This window comes from Lithobates pipiens, unplaced genomic scaffold, assembly GCF_037356315.1.
Source record: "Lithobates pipiens isolate NorthernLeopardFrog02 unplaced genomic scaffold, aLitPip1_a1.2 Scaffold_28, whole genome shotgun sequence".
Lineage (NCBI taxonomy): Eukaryota > Metazoa > Chordata > Amphibia > Anura > Ranidae > Lithobates > Lithobates pipiens.
This window is the reverse complement of record NW_027507789.1, coordinates 60,535,090-60,551,737: the sequence shown is the minus strand read 5'-3', so window position 1 is coordinate 60,551,737 and position 16,648 is coordinate 60,535,090. Positions and strand designations below refer to the sequence as shown.

The window sequence follows — 16,648 nt, the reverse complement described above, 5'->3', positions numbered from 1 at the left end:
TTTTAGTCCATCGGATAGATTTGAAACATGTTCTATTCCTAGGTCCGTCTGATTATTTTTTTTTTTAAAACCGATTGCACTAGCAAACACATGATCGGATTGTCCGATGGAGTAATCTCTTCGGACCTAGTCTGCCGGAAAGTCCAGTCGTGTGTACGTGGCATAACACTCACCAGTACTCCTGGCTGTCTTCCTTCCTGGATATTTGCCTGGCAGTGTTCTCCTGCTATCCTCTCCCTGCTCCCGTGCCTTCTGATCAGGAGCCCCCTGTGTGTCATGAGAAGGGTTCCTTTTGCACTCGAGCCCAGGCCTGAGTTCACCTCCTGCAGACAAAGCGGTTACTCTAAAAGGCCTCCGACAGCCTAACACTCTATCTCCATCTTCCACCTGAACTCCACTGCCCCAGCTGGGCTAACCCTAAATATTTGGGGGGGCCTGCCCCCTGCAAACTTATCTGTTGGGGATTGGTCAGGGCCCTCATGAATACTCCAGGCAGCTCCTCCTTCCCTTCCACTCCCGTTCTTCTGGAATCTTCTTCCAGTTTTCAGAAGTAGAGGGGGCGGTATCAGAGATGCTGCCCATGAGTCATACCAGCCCTCCCTGGGTCACTCAACCCTGACCCAGAAAAACACACAGGCTTGGCTCCTGAACTCTCCTCTATGTTATCTTATCTGTCCATGTACACAGAGTCGTTTACAGTCGTTTCTAGGCAGTTGAGTTTAGAGGCTTTTTTTGGAACACAAAAACAATGGGTTCAGAAGCTGAGTTTAGAGGCATTTCATGCGCCAAACACTTCTAGATGTGTTTTGGTTTACAGGCGTTTTTCATTTTTGGTTATTTTGAAAACGATTCTAAACGCAAACGCGGCAAAATAAAAGTTTTGTAAATGTGGGTTACGATCTGTCAAGTTAAATCGTTCAGGAAAGGTTGTAAAAATGTCCCGTGTACATGAAGCCTAACAAAAAACCTTACACTAGCACACTAGCAATGCTAGGGGGTGCTACATATTGAAGGCCTATAGTGTAAGGTGACCATATTTTTAAAATTAAATACGGGACATATTTTTTTATTTTTTTTTACTAGTAATGGCGGCAATCAGCGCTCTCTGCCCATCCCCTCTGCCGCCTGCCTCACAGCCTTTTTAAGTCTTACTCTCCGGGCCCCGGCTGCTACTGGATGGGGAGCGGAGGAAAATCACTCCACCAGGGAAGGCAAGGAGATAAGCAGGTAGGCGGCTGGCCGGGACTTGAGCCAAGGCAGAAGAACATGCGAGCAGAGCTGGGTGGACATGCACCCGAAACTGAAGAAATATTCCCTCCGTTCCGACCAGCACATGATCATCAAAAAGGGGAACAGATAATGGAAAAAATACACCCCCCTAAGCTATTAGGAGCAGCAGGGCAGGGGGGCTGTAATTCAGATTTTTTTTTTTTTTTTTTTTTTATTCTGCACTGACCATCTTTGAAATTGCCCCAGCCCCTGTTCAAATCCAATCCAGGGACAAAACCAGGAACAGACTTAGTAGGGTGACCAGACATCCCCAGTTTCCGGGGACAGTCACCGGATTGAGGACACTTTCCCCGGGAACCGGGGATGTCTGGTCACCCTACTATAGTGTAAACTTGGAGAGGTGGCTGTACAGCGTGTTATACTATTATTTCACAGTAAAAATGTTGAAAGGCTATCTGTGTGGACATTCTTTATTGAAAAAGGTGGGCTTCAGGCTTGGAGTATGTGGGACACAATATGGTGGAGTTTCTCCTTTACAGGTGTGTGCATACCTTATCTGAAGAAGAAGAAGAGGGGAGGTGCCCTTGGCCTATATGACAGTTTCTGACGGTGAATCTGGGCTGTTATGAAGCACATCATTGGTTTCTAGGAAGCCAGTGGTGGTGGTGGGGGAGGTCTAGGCAGTCAGAATTGGCAACCCTAGCCAGCCTCGGCTGACCTAAATCCCCAATCTGTGCACAGTGATGATACGCTAGTGAACCTAGTTGTGTGCCAGATAACATTTTGTAGCATACTATGCTGTTTCTGCAGCTTAGTAAATTCATACTTTTATGACCAATGTTATCTTTATCTTGGCCATTTATGACCAATGTTATCTTCCAACAGCAAAGTATTCCTATATACTAAAATGTTTGGCAAATTTTCCCTGGTCATCCACACGCAAACCCAAAGCTACAAAATAGCTGGACATACTATTTTTACACTCTACTGGGAATAGTTCTACCAGAGTAAATCTCATTCTACAACGTCTATAAATGCATAAATAAGGCCTTGTATATTAGGCTTCATCTTGTATAAGGGCATTGTGTACAAAGCATTTGCATGGCTTTCAGAAAGTTTAGAGCAGCATTTGAAAATCTTTTGAGCTCCAGTTTTGGAATGGTATAGAGAATGTTAATTTAACTCCTAGAAAATGCCTCCTGTTGGTGCTTTAAGGAGTGTTCGAATGACGGAAGTTAGAGGTTGATTTCCTGATCAACAACCAACCACAGAATGACCAGGAGCCCCTTCCACCGCAGTGAGTGTGATCTAAGCATGTGATCTAAGCACAACAGCCCTGCTGATGCACAGATGTGTTGGGTGGATCGGCAAAAGGTTAAAGTGGCAACTCAGAACCAGGCGGCTGGCTCCTCTTCTGATTCACTTATGCTCACCTTCACCATGCTTGTCCGATGCTCTGATCCTCCTTTTTTTTAACTTTTTTATTGTTTATCCTTTTTTGTGATATATTTTTTTGCACACATGTGCATGTATGTACTATACTGTGCATACATCCCACAATCCTTAAACACATAATTTTTTTCTTGTCAACACCTACTTGGTAGTTTTATGTCATGTATACTAACACATAAGACACATCTTTCACAACTATCACGGTGGAGGACTTGTTGGATTGCTCTCCATGCCCACCATTCCATCTTGTCCTGTTTGCACTGCTGGGCCCTCCGAATCCCACACCCTCATTTCCTGGGTCAGACTTTTTCCAAGCGACTACCATTAGGTCATGAGCATGTGATGTTTTGCAGTTTTGTAAGTATGGGTTCCCTTTTGGTTGATACCCAATCTTTGCAATAACAGAATACATTGCATTATGTGTCATATATTCCTAATTTATTTCTACCTTTATAGACAGTTGAGCCCCTGAGGAAGTGACGCTATGTCAGGAAACGCGTCGGATTACAAAGATGACAGTTCACACCTATTATGGATTGATCCTTGAAACCCTGTACTTGGCTCCAGAATTAATATTTACTGTATATATTGACCTATCTGATTGACTATATGGCAATTATGTCACTGTAGATCTGGTGGAAATTGTATTTACCAATAAATCTTTACTTTATTTCATTATTGAGTGTGTTGCGTCCCACGGGCAATTCCTGTTTCTCTGATGCTCCTTCAGTCATTGAAAAAAATATTCCACATATTGGGAACCTCCTCCCATGATGCAATGCTTGAGTGTAAGGGCAAGCTTGAACACTGTCATAGTAAGAGGAGGACAATGACATGGGGAAGGACTTGTCATGTGACTTTGATGTCCAAAATTGCATGACAAGTCGCATAAGTGTGGATGAAGCCTAAAACCAACATTTATTTATTTCTCCAGAGAGTGTCAAGTCTGCCTTTGGACAAATCTAAACTCCATCTGTCCTTTTATGAGTTATCTAAACAACGGCCTCACCCAAAAAAAAGTGCATGCAATAAACCACTGTCAGAGCTGCCAATGGAAGAGATAGCTCTGATTTGTGCAGTCGTCCCCTGCACTTCTCCTTTTCTGTCTCATCTGTACTTTAATGATGTGTATATGGGTTAGAACAGCCTTTCTCAACCCTTGAAATAACTTTCTGGTCTCAGGGAACCCCTCCTAATAATGACTATATCTACAACTCATGATACATTAGTGTGATGGTCAGTGGGAAGAATGCTCTTTACATTTGTGGTCTTTGGGAAGAATTACCCCCTTACAGATATTTAAAAAGATCAATGGTGTCAGTGGGAACTTATCTGAGAGGCAGAAACTGCTCATTGCTCAAGGAACCCCTGAATACCTCTGGAGGAACCCTAGGATTCCATGGAACCCCAGTTGAGATACCCTGGATTAGAATGTCTGTCACATTTGTATTGTGGTGTTCGCATTACCCAGGACTCCCCTCATTCTTGTCCTGAGAGAGGAGGCAGGGGAAAAGTGTTCTTTGGTGACTTGCGATTTGGGCCACACTCAGTGTGGCCAGGGTCCACAGGAAATTGTCACATAACAGACCACCACCCAATAAGCTACAGCCATGGAATCTCAAACCCTATAGCTGCCACTACTTAAAAAAAAACAAAAAAAAACACAACTTTTTTATCCTACCTAAAGCTTGACTTTTGACCCTTGACATAAAGTGTGATCCATTCCATTACCCTTGACCTGTCCATGATCTTTGACCCTAACACTAATCTGGATCGGGACCTGACCCAGCCATTTAATCTTTATTTTTTATTTATATATTTTTTTCCTTACATACAGAATTTTTTTAAAAACTCTTCTCTAACTAGGAGAAAACGATACATTGTATATTCCAAGACTGCAAGACTCTGTATTCCATCCTATTGGGTGATGATTGGAGTATGCTGTAGTAACCACTGGTGCTGTGGTTTGTTTGGTCTACTGTCTTGTATGACATATAAGTTTTTTTTACTGTATTGAAAAAAAAAAAAAAGAAAGAATAATAAAAAAAAAAAAAGATAATTTTTTTCCCCCATTCAGAGGAGATCAGTGCAGCGGCAGGTTCTACTGAGTGATCACTGTGATAGCCAGTGACAGGCTATCACAGCCATCATGTGATAAAGAGGCAGTCTGCTCGCCTCCAGATTGTTAGTAGGAGATCGAGAGCTATCAGCGACAGCTCAGTGTCTGTGCTGGGAACATGCTATAGACCACTCTTCCAGCAAAAACAGAGCATATGAAAAAACAGGGTCTCCAACAGTACACAGAACATGGAAATACAGTAGTTTTATTAAATATAAACTGTTAAATACCTTTTCTCATCAGCAGTATATAGCAGTCTTATCACATCTATCAGTGTCTGGTTAAAGCTTTTAGGAGGAGTTTTCATTCTCCCCGGATTGTCCTATGAGGCTGCAGAACCCCTGACCCTATGACTGAACAGCGCTGAATGGCCCTGTGCTGATTACATCCACTCTCCCAAGAAAAAAAAACTAGCAATACACACCAAACTGTGCATGTGCACCTAGCCCCCAAGGCTCTGTTCTATCAGGAGATGGATTAGGGATTGTGGAAGGGGAGGATCAGAGAAGACAGGATCAAACAGACGTTTTACAGAATAAACCCCTTAGGCCCCTTTCACACCGGGGGGGAGCGGCATCGGCGGTAAAACGGCGCTATTTTTAGGGCTGCCTTACTGTCATTTTAGCGGCGCTATTCGGCCGCGAGTGGGGTTTTGACCCCGTTAGCGGCCCAAAAAAGGGTTAAAACCGCCCGCAAAGTGCCGCTGCAGCCGCGTTTTGCCGGCGGTATAGCTGCGCTGCCCCATTGATTTCAATTTCAGAAGATGCTGCTTGCAGGAGTTTTTTTTAACATCCTGCAAGCGCACCGCTCCAGTGTGAAAGCTCTCAGGGCTTTCACACTGGAGACACATCAGCGGCTGTTTCAGGGAGCTTTGCAGGCGATATTTTTAGTGCTGTAGCCCAGTGTGAAAGGGGCCTTAGGTTCCACAGTGAGTATAATAATAATGTATATAACAATAATAATATAATATAATATATATAATAAGTATGAGTATAATAAGCAACTGCATATACAGACAAATTTTACTATTGTGAGTTTAGTAAAACTTTAACTGGATTTCACGTCTTTAAATACTGGAGACTCAGCACCATCTGTGGAGATACCTAGCACAACTTTCATGCAAATGACCCCTGCTTTAGACTGATAACCACCCCCATCAAGGCATTTTGATATTCAGGTTAACCCCTCCCAAAAACCAGCCTCCTGCTTGCATATTGTACTGATGCCGAGGTGCTGTGATGTTTTCAGGAAGCTACAGCCGGCTCTGCCCACCAGTTATAATCTGACTGCATTGCATAGAGAAGCACAGAGACCCAGTAATTTGATCACTGGGTTTAAAAAAAAGATTTGTAATGAAGACAGAAAAGGTTTTATTTTAATCAACATGCTCATGAAGGGGGAAAGGAGGAGCCAGGAAAGGCCAAAATCTGTATAAGCAGATTAAACTTTAGCTTTAATCAAGCCAGCCAAAACCAAGCATGTACTATTTTATAAGACTTGTATGTTGTAGGGTTTTAGGCAATGCATGTATTATGCACAAGCTATGAAGAAGAAAGACTAGAAGCTAAACTTAGAGGGTTATGACAGGCTAACATCTATTCCAAATAAAACGTCTATTACTTCTCCGATTATGTAATCCCTTGCATGTTGTCAAAACATCTGCTTGGAGCATGCAGAGCCTGGGGAGCAGATGTGTCACTTCGGTGATCCTGGGCAACATGCGGTTACTAGGCCTTATATTTTTACACCTCCGCCCAGTCTTTGAAGATCCAGCAATGTGGATTGCTCTGCCTTTAATCTCTCAGCCTTTTCCAGTGAGGCATGTTATTAAACATTAATTGCACCGAGCAGCCTGGATTCTCCTCCTCGTGTCGATTCACACACACAGAGCTGCAGCTTGGCCCCGCCCGCTCTCTCTCCTCATTGGCTCAGTGGCTGTGACTGCATACCTCAGCCAATGAGGAGTGAGAGTCCCCAGAGAGATGAGGCTCTTGTGCACATTGCTGGATCGAGATGGGGCTCAGGTCAAAGAGAACAACTATTAAAAACCGGACGACAAGCAGCTCCCAACCACAGGAAGACATCTACTCGACCACTACAATTAGATTGCGCCTTGATTAACGCCAGGTCTGCAGTCAAACATAGACTGGAAGTACACGACTTCATCATCGAGAACAATGTAGATTGTCTCTTCATCACCGAAAGCTGGTTAACCTCTGACTGCAACACCATCCTCACCGAATTGGTGCCGGAAAACTACAGGATCCTAACCGAACACCGGATAGGGAAAAAAGGAGGAGGCCTAGCAGTGATCTTTAAAGGTCACCTGGATCTCACTAAACCATCATCTCAGAACCCAGTGTCTTTTATGGAAACCCTGACGCTACATTTTCAACCAACACCCCATGACACCACTCATATTCTACTGTGCTACAGACCACCGGGACCAAAGTCCAATCTTCTTTCACCCCTCACGGAATCCTTTGCAATGCACACCCTAAAATTCAAAAATTTCCTGGCACTCGGAGATTTCAACCTTTGGGCAAACGAGCCTAAAGACCCCATCGCGACTGCCTGCATCAATCAACTAGAAGAACTGGGTCTACAGCAACTGATAAAGACTCCCACGCATGGGTCAGGACACACCCTGGACCTCATTTTCAAACAGAACATCGACGTCAACATATGCGACAACATAACTCTGCCATGGACGGATCACCACGCCATCAAATTCAAAATCACTACCAACATCACCAACGCAAAATGGAAACCTGTAACAACGCACTGGACCAGATCGCATAAAAAACTGTACTCCGAAGCCTTCAAAACCACTCTGTCCAAAAAAATATCTACAATAACCTTAAACCACTCTACGGAGGAAACACTCAACTCCCTGAACAAGGCATTACTGCAATCAGCAGACTCGGTAGCACTAAAACGCAGGGCTCTCATCAGGAAGAAAAATGCTGGATGGTTTAATAGCTCCCTCTCCGTACTAAAGCAAGAACGCAGAAGAGCGGAAAGAACATGGAGAAGAAATCCCACCGAGGAAAACCTATTTAACTACAAAGGTCTGACAGAGAATTATCGGAAAGCAATCTTCAAAGCCAAAAAGGACCACTTCTCATATACAATCTCAACGGCCGCAAACCAACCACGGGAACTGTTTAAACTGGTTAATCAATCAATGAATCCGGTGTGCCTAGAACCCCCAGAAAGCGAATCCCAGGATTACTGTGACAAACTGTCAGATTTTTTCATCGATAAAGTCAAAACCATCAGGGAAACAATTTGTCAGAAGAAAACATCCGACCTCAGCCAGCAAATACATAAAGAGGATGTCCGCACCAACATACCGCAACCGCCAAAATTTTCACTATCCCCAATTACCGTAGACACCGCAAAAAACATCATTAATAAACTGCGTGACAGTACCTCACCTATTGACATCATCCCCACAAAACTACTGAAAGAATGCTCCGACATCGTGGCTCCAACCATAACCCACCTCATAAACCGATCATTCCACGAAGGGATTGTTCCCAGCATCCTCAAACAAGGCATCGTCAAACCTCTACTCAAGAAACCAAACCTGGACCCTCAGGATCCAAACAACCGTAGGCCAATTACAAGCCTCAACACCATTTCTAAGATCATGGAGAAAGCTGTAGTACATCAGCTACAACTTCACCTGGATACTCACAAACTCCTGGACCCGCTGCAATCAGGCTTCCGCCCGGGTCATGGAACAGAAACAGCTCTCCTCAAGATTTGGGATGACGCCCTCGAAGCGGCAGATGACGGAGAGCCGTGTCTCCTCGTACTGCTAGACCTAAGTGCAGCGTTTGATACAGTAGATCACAATACTCTACTCGTCCGCCTCACAGAAGTAGCCGGAGTCCAAGACATAGATCTCCATTGGTTCGCGTCCTTCCTAGGAAATCGGTCACAGACAGTGAAACTAGGAAAATTCCTCTCCGAAACTCGGGTAGTCACCTGCGGAGTCCCTCAAGGCTCTCCGTTGTCACCCGTTCTCTTCAACATTTACATTCGCCCACTCCTTCAAATCATCAGATGCTCAGATCTCTGCTTCCACTCTTACGCTGACGACACGCAACTTTATTTCCGGATCAATGGAAAAAAAGATCACCAACAACAACTTGAAAACTGCCTCAAATCAATAGAGGACTGGATGACCACCAACTCCCTCCAGCTGAACCAATCAAAGACAGAGCTTCTTATCTTACACCCAAATCATAAGCCCGCAACCAAAACCTCCTGGTCTCCACCAACCGTCTTTGGGCAGACTATCTCCACAAAGACCAAAGCGAAGAGTCTCGGGGTTATTTTAGACGCACAAATGTCAATGGATGCGCAAATAGGAGCAGTAGTCAGTCGATCTCACCATCTGCTGCGCATGCTTCGCAGACTCATCCCTTTTATCCCAAAGAATGACAAAGCAGTGGTAGTTGGAACAATCATTAATTCACGACTGGACTTCGCAAACTCGCTTTACATAGGATTACCACAATATCAACTTGCGCGATTACAACTGATCCAAAACACGGCGGCAAGGCTGATAACAGGAAAAAAACCCTGGGAATCCATTTCTCCTTCACTGAGGAGCTTACATTGGCTAACCGTAAAAAATCGGATCACGTTCAAGACCCTTTGCCTCACCCACAAATAGAGCATAGAGAAGCTCCGCAATACCTAATGGAGAAAATAAATCATTACACACCAAACCGCAGTCTTCGATCAGCCAACAAAAACCTCCTCCTCGTGCCCAAAGCCCGGTATAAATCCAAGGTGATCGGAGATTCGCTGTCCAAGGGCCTCGGCTATGGAATGCTCTACCAATCAACATCCGCCTGGAAGAAAATCACCTGGCTTTTAGGAAAAAACTCAAGACCTTCCTCTTTTAGCAGATGATCAAAGCTCGCCACAGCGCCTAGAGGCGATTCAGTTCGCATTGTGCGCTATATAAGTATTTCATTCATTCAGGTAAGTATTAGGGGGGACTGGGGCTGGCTGCTGCACAAAGAAGTATTTTATCCTTCATGCATAGAATGCATGAAGCCTTAAGCCTTTAGAACCACTTTAAAGTGGTTATAAACCCTTTACAACCACTTTAAACTACAGGCAAGCCTATAATTAGGCCTACCTGTAACTGCACTTGATATCTCCTAAATCTGCACGGTTTAGGCGATATCCCTGTATTTGCATTTGCTGATGTCATGCAGGACATGTGTACTTAAGCCAACTGAAGCAACGGCACGTATGTGCCATTCCCGGCGGCTCCCACACATGCGTGGGAGTGACGTCATCACGGCTCTGGCCAATCACAGCGCCGGAGCCGCGATACCCGGAAGTAACCTCCGGGATAGATGTTGCCAGCCGGAGGGGGAGACGAGGACGGCTGTGGGGGTTTCGTTCTCGGGTAAGTAATTCATAATGAGCTAGTATGCTATGCATACTAGCTCATTATGCCTTTATCTTGCAGGGTGTTTTTTTTTTTTTTCAGGAGGGTTTACAACCACTTTAATGGCCCTGTAATCTATTTTTGTAACCTCTCTTTTTCCACCTCAGTTTGGTTTGTTTTGAATGAGCAGTGCACGTTCATTGTGGCCACGTGCACTGCTCTATGCACACTACAAATCCCATAGCTCCTAGTACATCTCAGGAGCAGGCAACAGAGGATGGCTACGTTCCTGCATCCAGTCCAAATTATTTGGTGGAGGGAGGATTATGACATTTTGGATAATTTCATGCTCCCAACTTTTGTGGGAACAGTTTGGGGATGGCCCCTTCCTGTTCCAACATGACTGTGCACCAGTGCACAAAGCAAGGTCCATAAAGAAACATGAATGAGCAAGTTTGGGGTGGAGGAACTTGACTGGCTTGCACAGAGGCCTGTCCTCAACCTGATAGAACACCTTTGGGATAAATTAGAAAAGAGACTAGGAGCCAGACCTTCTCGCCCAACATCAGTGCCTGACCTCACAAATGCGCTTTTGGAAGAATGGTCAAACGTTCCCGTAGACACATTCCTAAACCTTGTGGGCAGCCTTTCCAGAAGAATTGAAGCTGTTATAGCTACAAATGGTGGGCCAATTCAATATTGCACCCTGCGGACTAAGACTTGGACGCCATTAAAGTTCATGTGCGTGTAAAGGCAGGTGCCCCATTATTTATACTGTATCTAAAGCCTATCTTTTTTTGGCTTTAGATAGGGTTGGTTAAACCCCCTAACATTGATTATATCTTTTCGCTGTCATGTCCCATTGAAAAGATTCCCCTTAATTCCTGTTCTAGAGATACCACAGGAATTGGTAGGAAATCTATTCAAATCCAAATTCCCACTTGAATCACCTCCTGTTCCAGTGACAACTTTAAAAGTTTGCATTTCTCATCACTGTCTGCCCCATTGACAGTGGTTACCAGGACAAATAGAGAGGGTACATTTTTCTATTGTGGACACAGACAACAATGAAAACATTACAAAGGGTTTTAACAATTTCACATTAAAGTGGAGTTCTACCCAAAAGTGGAACTTCCACTTATTCGTCTCCTCTCCCCCTCTGGTGCCACATTTGGCACCTTTCAGGGAGGAGGGGAGAATGGGGAAGTGCTTTTGACAGGTCCCCTTCCCCACCTCTGGAGACGGTGCCGTGGCAAAGCTCGGCCCCCCTCCTCCTTCCTCTGCCACTGGGCCAATTAGAAAGCGCAGCACACGTCGCACATGTGCAGTAGGGAATTGGCTGTGAAGCCAAAAGGCTTCACTGCAGGGTTCCCTTACTGGCAATGGTGGCGGCTGCACCCCACAGCCAATCCAAAAATCGGCTGGTGTGCCGACATTGCGGGCTCCCTGGACAGGTAAGTGTCCTAATATTAGGAGTCAGCCATAGTTTCATAGTTAGTAAGGTTGAATAAAGACACCAGTCCAACCTGAGTGAGTGTCTACAATTGTCCCTGTACATTGCACACTCACATTGGTCCCTACCCTCAAGGAGCCCACAATTTAAGGTCCCCATTCATATACTAGGGCCAATTTTGGACAGAAGCCAATAAACCTACCTGCATGTCTTTGGAGTGTGGGAGGAAACCGGAGTACCCAGAGGAAACCCATGCAGGCACAGGTAGAACATGCAAACTCCAGGCAGGTAGTGTCATGGTTGGGATTTGAACCAGCAACCCTTGTTACTGCTAAATGAGAGTGCTACCCACTACACCACTGTGCCGCCCGGTCATTGCTGTATTTGTAGCTGCTGACTTTTAATTTTTCGTGGGGTGAGCAGACCTCCACTTTAAGTCATTTTCACATTCACTACTAAAAAGGTTTTGACTTTAGATGCAATTAATACATCAGACTAAAAGGCTATGATGTGCAAAGCCTAGTAAATCACAACATCCAATAAGATATCCATTAACTGTATTTAGATCAGTTTAAGAAAAAATCTAGGTAGAGTTTCAAATGTAGACTGTGTTTTTCAAAAATACGCCTACAAGAGGTTTATGTGTTGTTTCATCTGCATTGCACCCATTTGAATGGTTTGCGCAGAAGATCCAGTGACACCAGCAAAACATTGTATTGATTGCTCATCTTTCAGTTCTGGCACACATCCAGATGTGGTGAGTTAGGAACTGTGGGCCTAATGAGCTTTACTAGAGACACTGTCCTCAACTCTCGTTAATACCTATGCCTGTTCTCTGGCCTGCCTTACTTAGAGGCAAGTGGAGGGTTGGGCAGTGAGAGAAGTTTGGTAGCTGTACCCTTTCTCTGGCCTGGATTCCCCAAGATGCATGTGGAGGGTTGGGCAGTGAGAGAAGTTTGGTAGCTGTACCCTTTCTCTGGACTGGATTCCCCAAGATGCATGTGGAGGGTTGGGCAGTGAGAGAAGTTTGGTAGCTGTACCCCTTCTCTGGCCTGGCTTCCTCTGAGGCATGTGGAGGGTCAGGCAGTGAGAGACGTTCGGTGGCTGTGCCCCTGCTCTAACCTGGCTTCCTCAGATGCATGTGAAGGGTTGGGCAAGGATAAAAGATTTATAGATGTGCTCCTGCTATGGCGTCGCTTCCTGAGAGGCATAAGGAGGGTCGGGCAGTTAGAGATGGTTGGTGGCTGTGCCCCTTGGTCTAGCCTGGGGGGTTGGTGAAGGCGAAGTCCAAAATAGCAAAATTACCCTCACTAAAAATTAAAAGTCTCCAATTTTTACTGGGATCTTAGTTGTACTAATAACATAGCTTGTGCAAAAGACAATGTAAAACCACAAAAATTTTGGAGACATCGTGGTCCCTCTTCTTAAGGTGGTAGAGCCTAGAAAGGGGACCAAAGGGTGGATTTATTAAAGCAAATAAATGGCGCACTTTTCAAGTACAGTTGTACTCTGCAAGTGTAATTGCTCAAGAGCATAGTAAATAAATCACATGCAAGGAATATTTAAAAAACAAGTGATTGGATGAGGGGAATCAGAAGCGCTTCCCCTCATTTACTAAGCTCTGGAGCAACTGCACCTGCAGAGTTAACAGTCTATTTGCTTTTAGTAAATCTATCCCATAGGGGTGAATTTACTAAAGCCAAATAGACTGTGCACCTTCCAAAGTGCGGTTGCACTCTGCAAGAGCAGTTGCTCCAGATCTTAGTAAATGAGCAAAAGCTCTGCTGACTTCATCATCCAATCAGGTGCAAGCAAAAATGCTGTTTTTTTTTTTTGTTTTGTTATTTCCTTGCACGTGATTGGGTATTCTTTGCAAAGTGAAGCTTTACCTCATTTATTAAGCACAAAAAGTGCACAGCCTATTTGCCTTTAGTAAATCAACCCCATAGTGTCTCCAAAACCAGGTCGGTGGTTTGACATTTCCTTTTGCGCAAGCTATGTTGTTAGTACAATCAAGATCTCAGAATAGATTGGAGATCTTTCATTTTTGATGTGCAAGAATTTTTAATTCTCGTGGTATCTCCATTGTCCGTGCACTTTCCTCAAGGCATTGAAGGATAGATAGATTTTTGCCCGGGAGACAGGGGGGTGATGGGGGGAACTCAGCCAACGTCCATAAAGCTTCTCCTGTAAAGCGAACCTGTTGCTTTACCCAGTGTGGGCAAAGTACAGGTCCACTTTACAAGATCATTTCTCATTGGTTGCTATGGGCTTTTGCACTTTGTCTTAATAAACAAGCCTGTTGGTAAGTCTGTAGTTTGTGTAGCCAGGGATGCTTTCCAGCCCTTGTCATGGGAATGGGTTACAACAGAGGAATGTGCACAGGAAATGAAGCAGCTCCTGGGTATGAGACAGGCATTCCTAAGCCAGAGGGCAGAATTCAGTATAAACAAGGCCAGACATAGAGGGGCAGAACACAAACATTGGCTAACACAGGGAGGTGAGCCAGACCAAGAGACAAGCATTTCTGTATATACATGCTAACACATTCCTCTGTGCTCCAGATGTACAATACAGACTCAGAGACAAGGGTGGATACCAGACTCACTATGATAAATACAATCCTTCACACAGTCAAAAACATATACATGTGCGGATATATATAGAATGTGTTTTTACGCAATGTGTTTATCCACCATCTCTGATCAGATGCCAAGCTGACACCCACATCAATTTAATTAAAGTCAGTCTTTATTTAACTTTTTCAAAGGCAGTTGTGTTTGTCTTCAGCTATACAGGGGTTACCCCATCAAGTCTGCATGGACTGATCTCAGTGACATCATTCTGTCCAATAACAATGCACAGAGAGAAATATTCCAGAGCCTATGCAGACGGGCAGGGTGGGTGCCCACAGCTGTGCGCCGTCTGGATGCCAGTTACACGCTGGCACTGGAAGTCCATCTGCAGCCATTTTAAACAGACCCTGGTTTACCACCCACTACAAATGAACCCATCGGTCAATTATTTTACTGAAGTTTACACAAAATATTATCTCGCACTCCACATTGAAAAGTTTGCGCAACTACTCGGACAATATTACTGAAGTTCCTCTAAGGCTGGCCATACATTATACAATTTTATTGTTCAATTTTCCTTCGATTTACCAAAAACCATATGATATGAGGTTAAATAAGAATGAATCATCAATGAGGACTATAAGGTTCTCCAAAATTGTTGCCAACATGCAACATATAATACGAGATTAAACCTAAACACTTTCAATTTGTATGTAATCAGGCAGGCCCTTGCACCAAATCTAAAGAAAATGGAATACGAAAATTTTACAATGTATGGCCAGCTTAAGGATCATGGTGCTATACACCATACAGAACCTATGCTAGCTCTTGGATCCAAGGCATGACCCCAAACGCAATGTACTCTAATGTTTGGCGGAGTTAAGTAGCTATGGAATTCAGCTTTTACAGAATATATGCAAAGCTTTTAGGGGACATTCTACCCCTTTATCGGGGTGGTTTATCTTGTAGCCCTCAGAAACTTTTGTATATGCCTTTAGGGAGCTTCAGGTTTGCTGATGACTCTAAAGCAAACTTCAGCTCTTGTTTGGGGGGTGGTTAAACACAGATCTTAGGCTGGGTTCACACATTTGCAAATTGGATTTGGGCTTCCCCACATCCAATTCCCATGACAGGCAAGTGTGCCCGGCTGTCAACAAAGCCGGTTCACACATGTCTAGGGTGGCCACGGTCTGTATTGAACCAAGGTCAGGTGCGTGTTTGGGTCCGGTTTAGGTGCAAATTCAGGCAAAAATTTGGACTTGAGTCGCACCTGACCTGGTGAACAGACACGCACCGGACCCCTGGTACAAACCACGGCCGCACTTGTGCGAACCCGGCCTCAATTGGAATGCTGACTGTCACTTTATATACGCTGTAAGCAGGCTTCAGTTTCGGCTCTACTCGAAGATTGACGAAAACCCACAGCCAGCTTTTTTAAAGTAACGTCCACCACTCCCATTATGATCTATCTTTAATATTACAAAACTGGAGCTGTAGGTTGCCTTATAGTCATCAACAACCGGTCTTAAATGCTCTATAAAATCTTGCATTGCTCTTATACAAGCTGAAGCCCATGTGTAAAAGGCCTGTCATGGTCTATTAGGACAATGTAAGTCTGGTCTTACTTTACTGTCCTCCTCTTCTTGACTAGATTGGCTGGATGGAGTCGTCTCCTTCTCTCCACACTCAGTCGCGTCCGTCTCACTTTCTTTGGCCTCGGTCAGTTCCTCCATCGCCCCAACTTCTTCCACTGGGACAGTCTCTGTCCTTACAGGCACTTCTTCCTCTGACGCATGATCCTCTTTGTCTTTCTGTTCTTCTTCTAACGTTTCTACCACTTTTTCCTTCACCTCTTCTTCGTGGGATTCCTCGGCTGGCTGCTTTTCTCCTGAAGAGCGCAGCTTCACCCAAAGCATGGCCAAGATGACGGCCAGCGCCGTGAAAATGAGTGGAACTGTCAGTGAGAAGTCCCCTTCGAGCTCCATGCTGTCTGGGATGAGATGGCTTTTGTTCTCCTCTCTGGTAGAAGCTGTACAGACTGATCCTCACTCCTCCCAGCAAGCCTTCCACAACACAGCTGTCACTGGCCTGGCCCTGCCTCTTCCATTAGAAGCAATATCCCAGCAGCTCTCCGCCTACCTATACAGTGTGCAGCGTGCAAGCTGGAAAAATCCGTTATCCATCCAAGCTTGTCAGCGTCACAGTTTCAAGTGACATTGTGCTGCTCTTTTTATGCCTTTCCTAAGCACTTCTGATTGTAATTTCAAAATTTCTACATGCACTAAGCTACACGGAATCATTTTGATCTGACCATCCTGCAAAAGACCAAACGTGACCCTACGACCACAGCAGTCACTTCCTGCCAACCCCAATTTATATCACATGTCTAGGCACAA

The 16,648-nt window shown here is 44.6% G+C and overlaps 1 protein-coding gene across 4 annotated transcripts in view; it reads right to left on the bottom strand.

Moving 5' to 3' along the window:
• Positions 1-16,362, bottom strand: part of MXRA7 (matrix remodeling associated 7) — a 107,654-nt gene extending 91,292 nt beyond the window's left edge. For 2 of the 4 annotated variants that reach the window (XM_077459291.1, XM_077459287.1), the window contains exon 1: positions 15,878-16,362. In XM_077459291.1, the coding sequence (XP_077315417.1) occupies positions 15,878-16,237 (360 nt within the window). In that variant the 5' untranslated portion in view covers positions 16,238-16,362. The remainder of the gene's footprint in view (positions 1-15,877) is intronic. The other 2 variants (XM_077459289.1, XM_077459288.1) reach the window with 2 other exon arrangements.
• Positions 16,363-16,648: the final 286 nt, after the last annotated feature.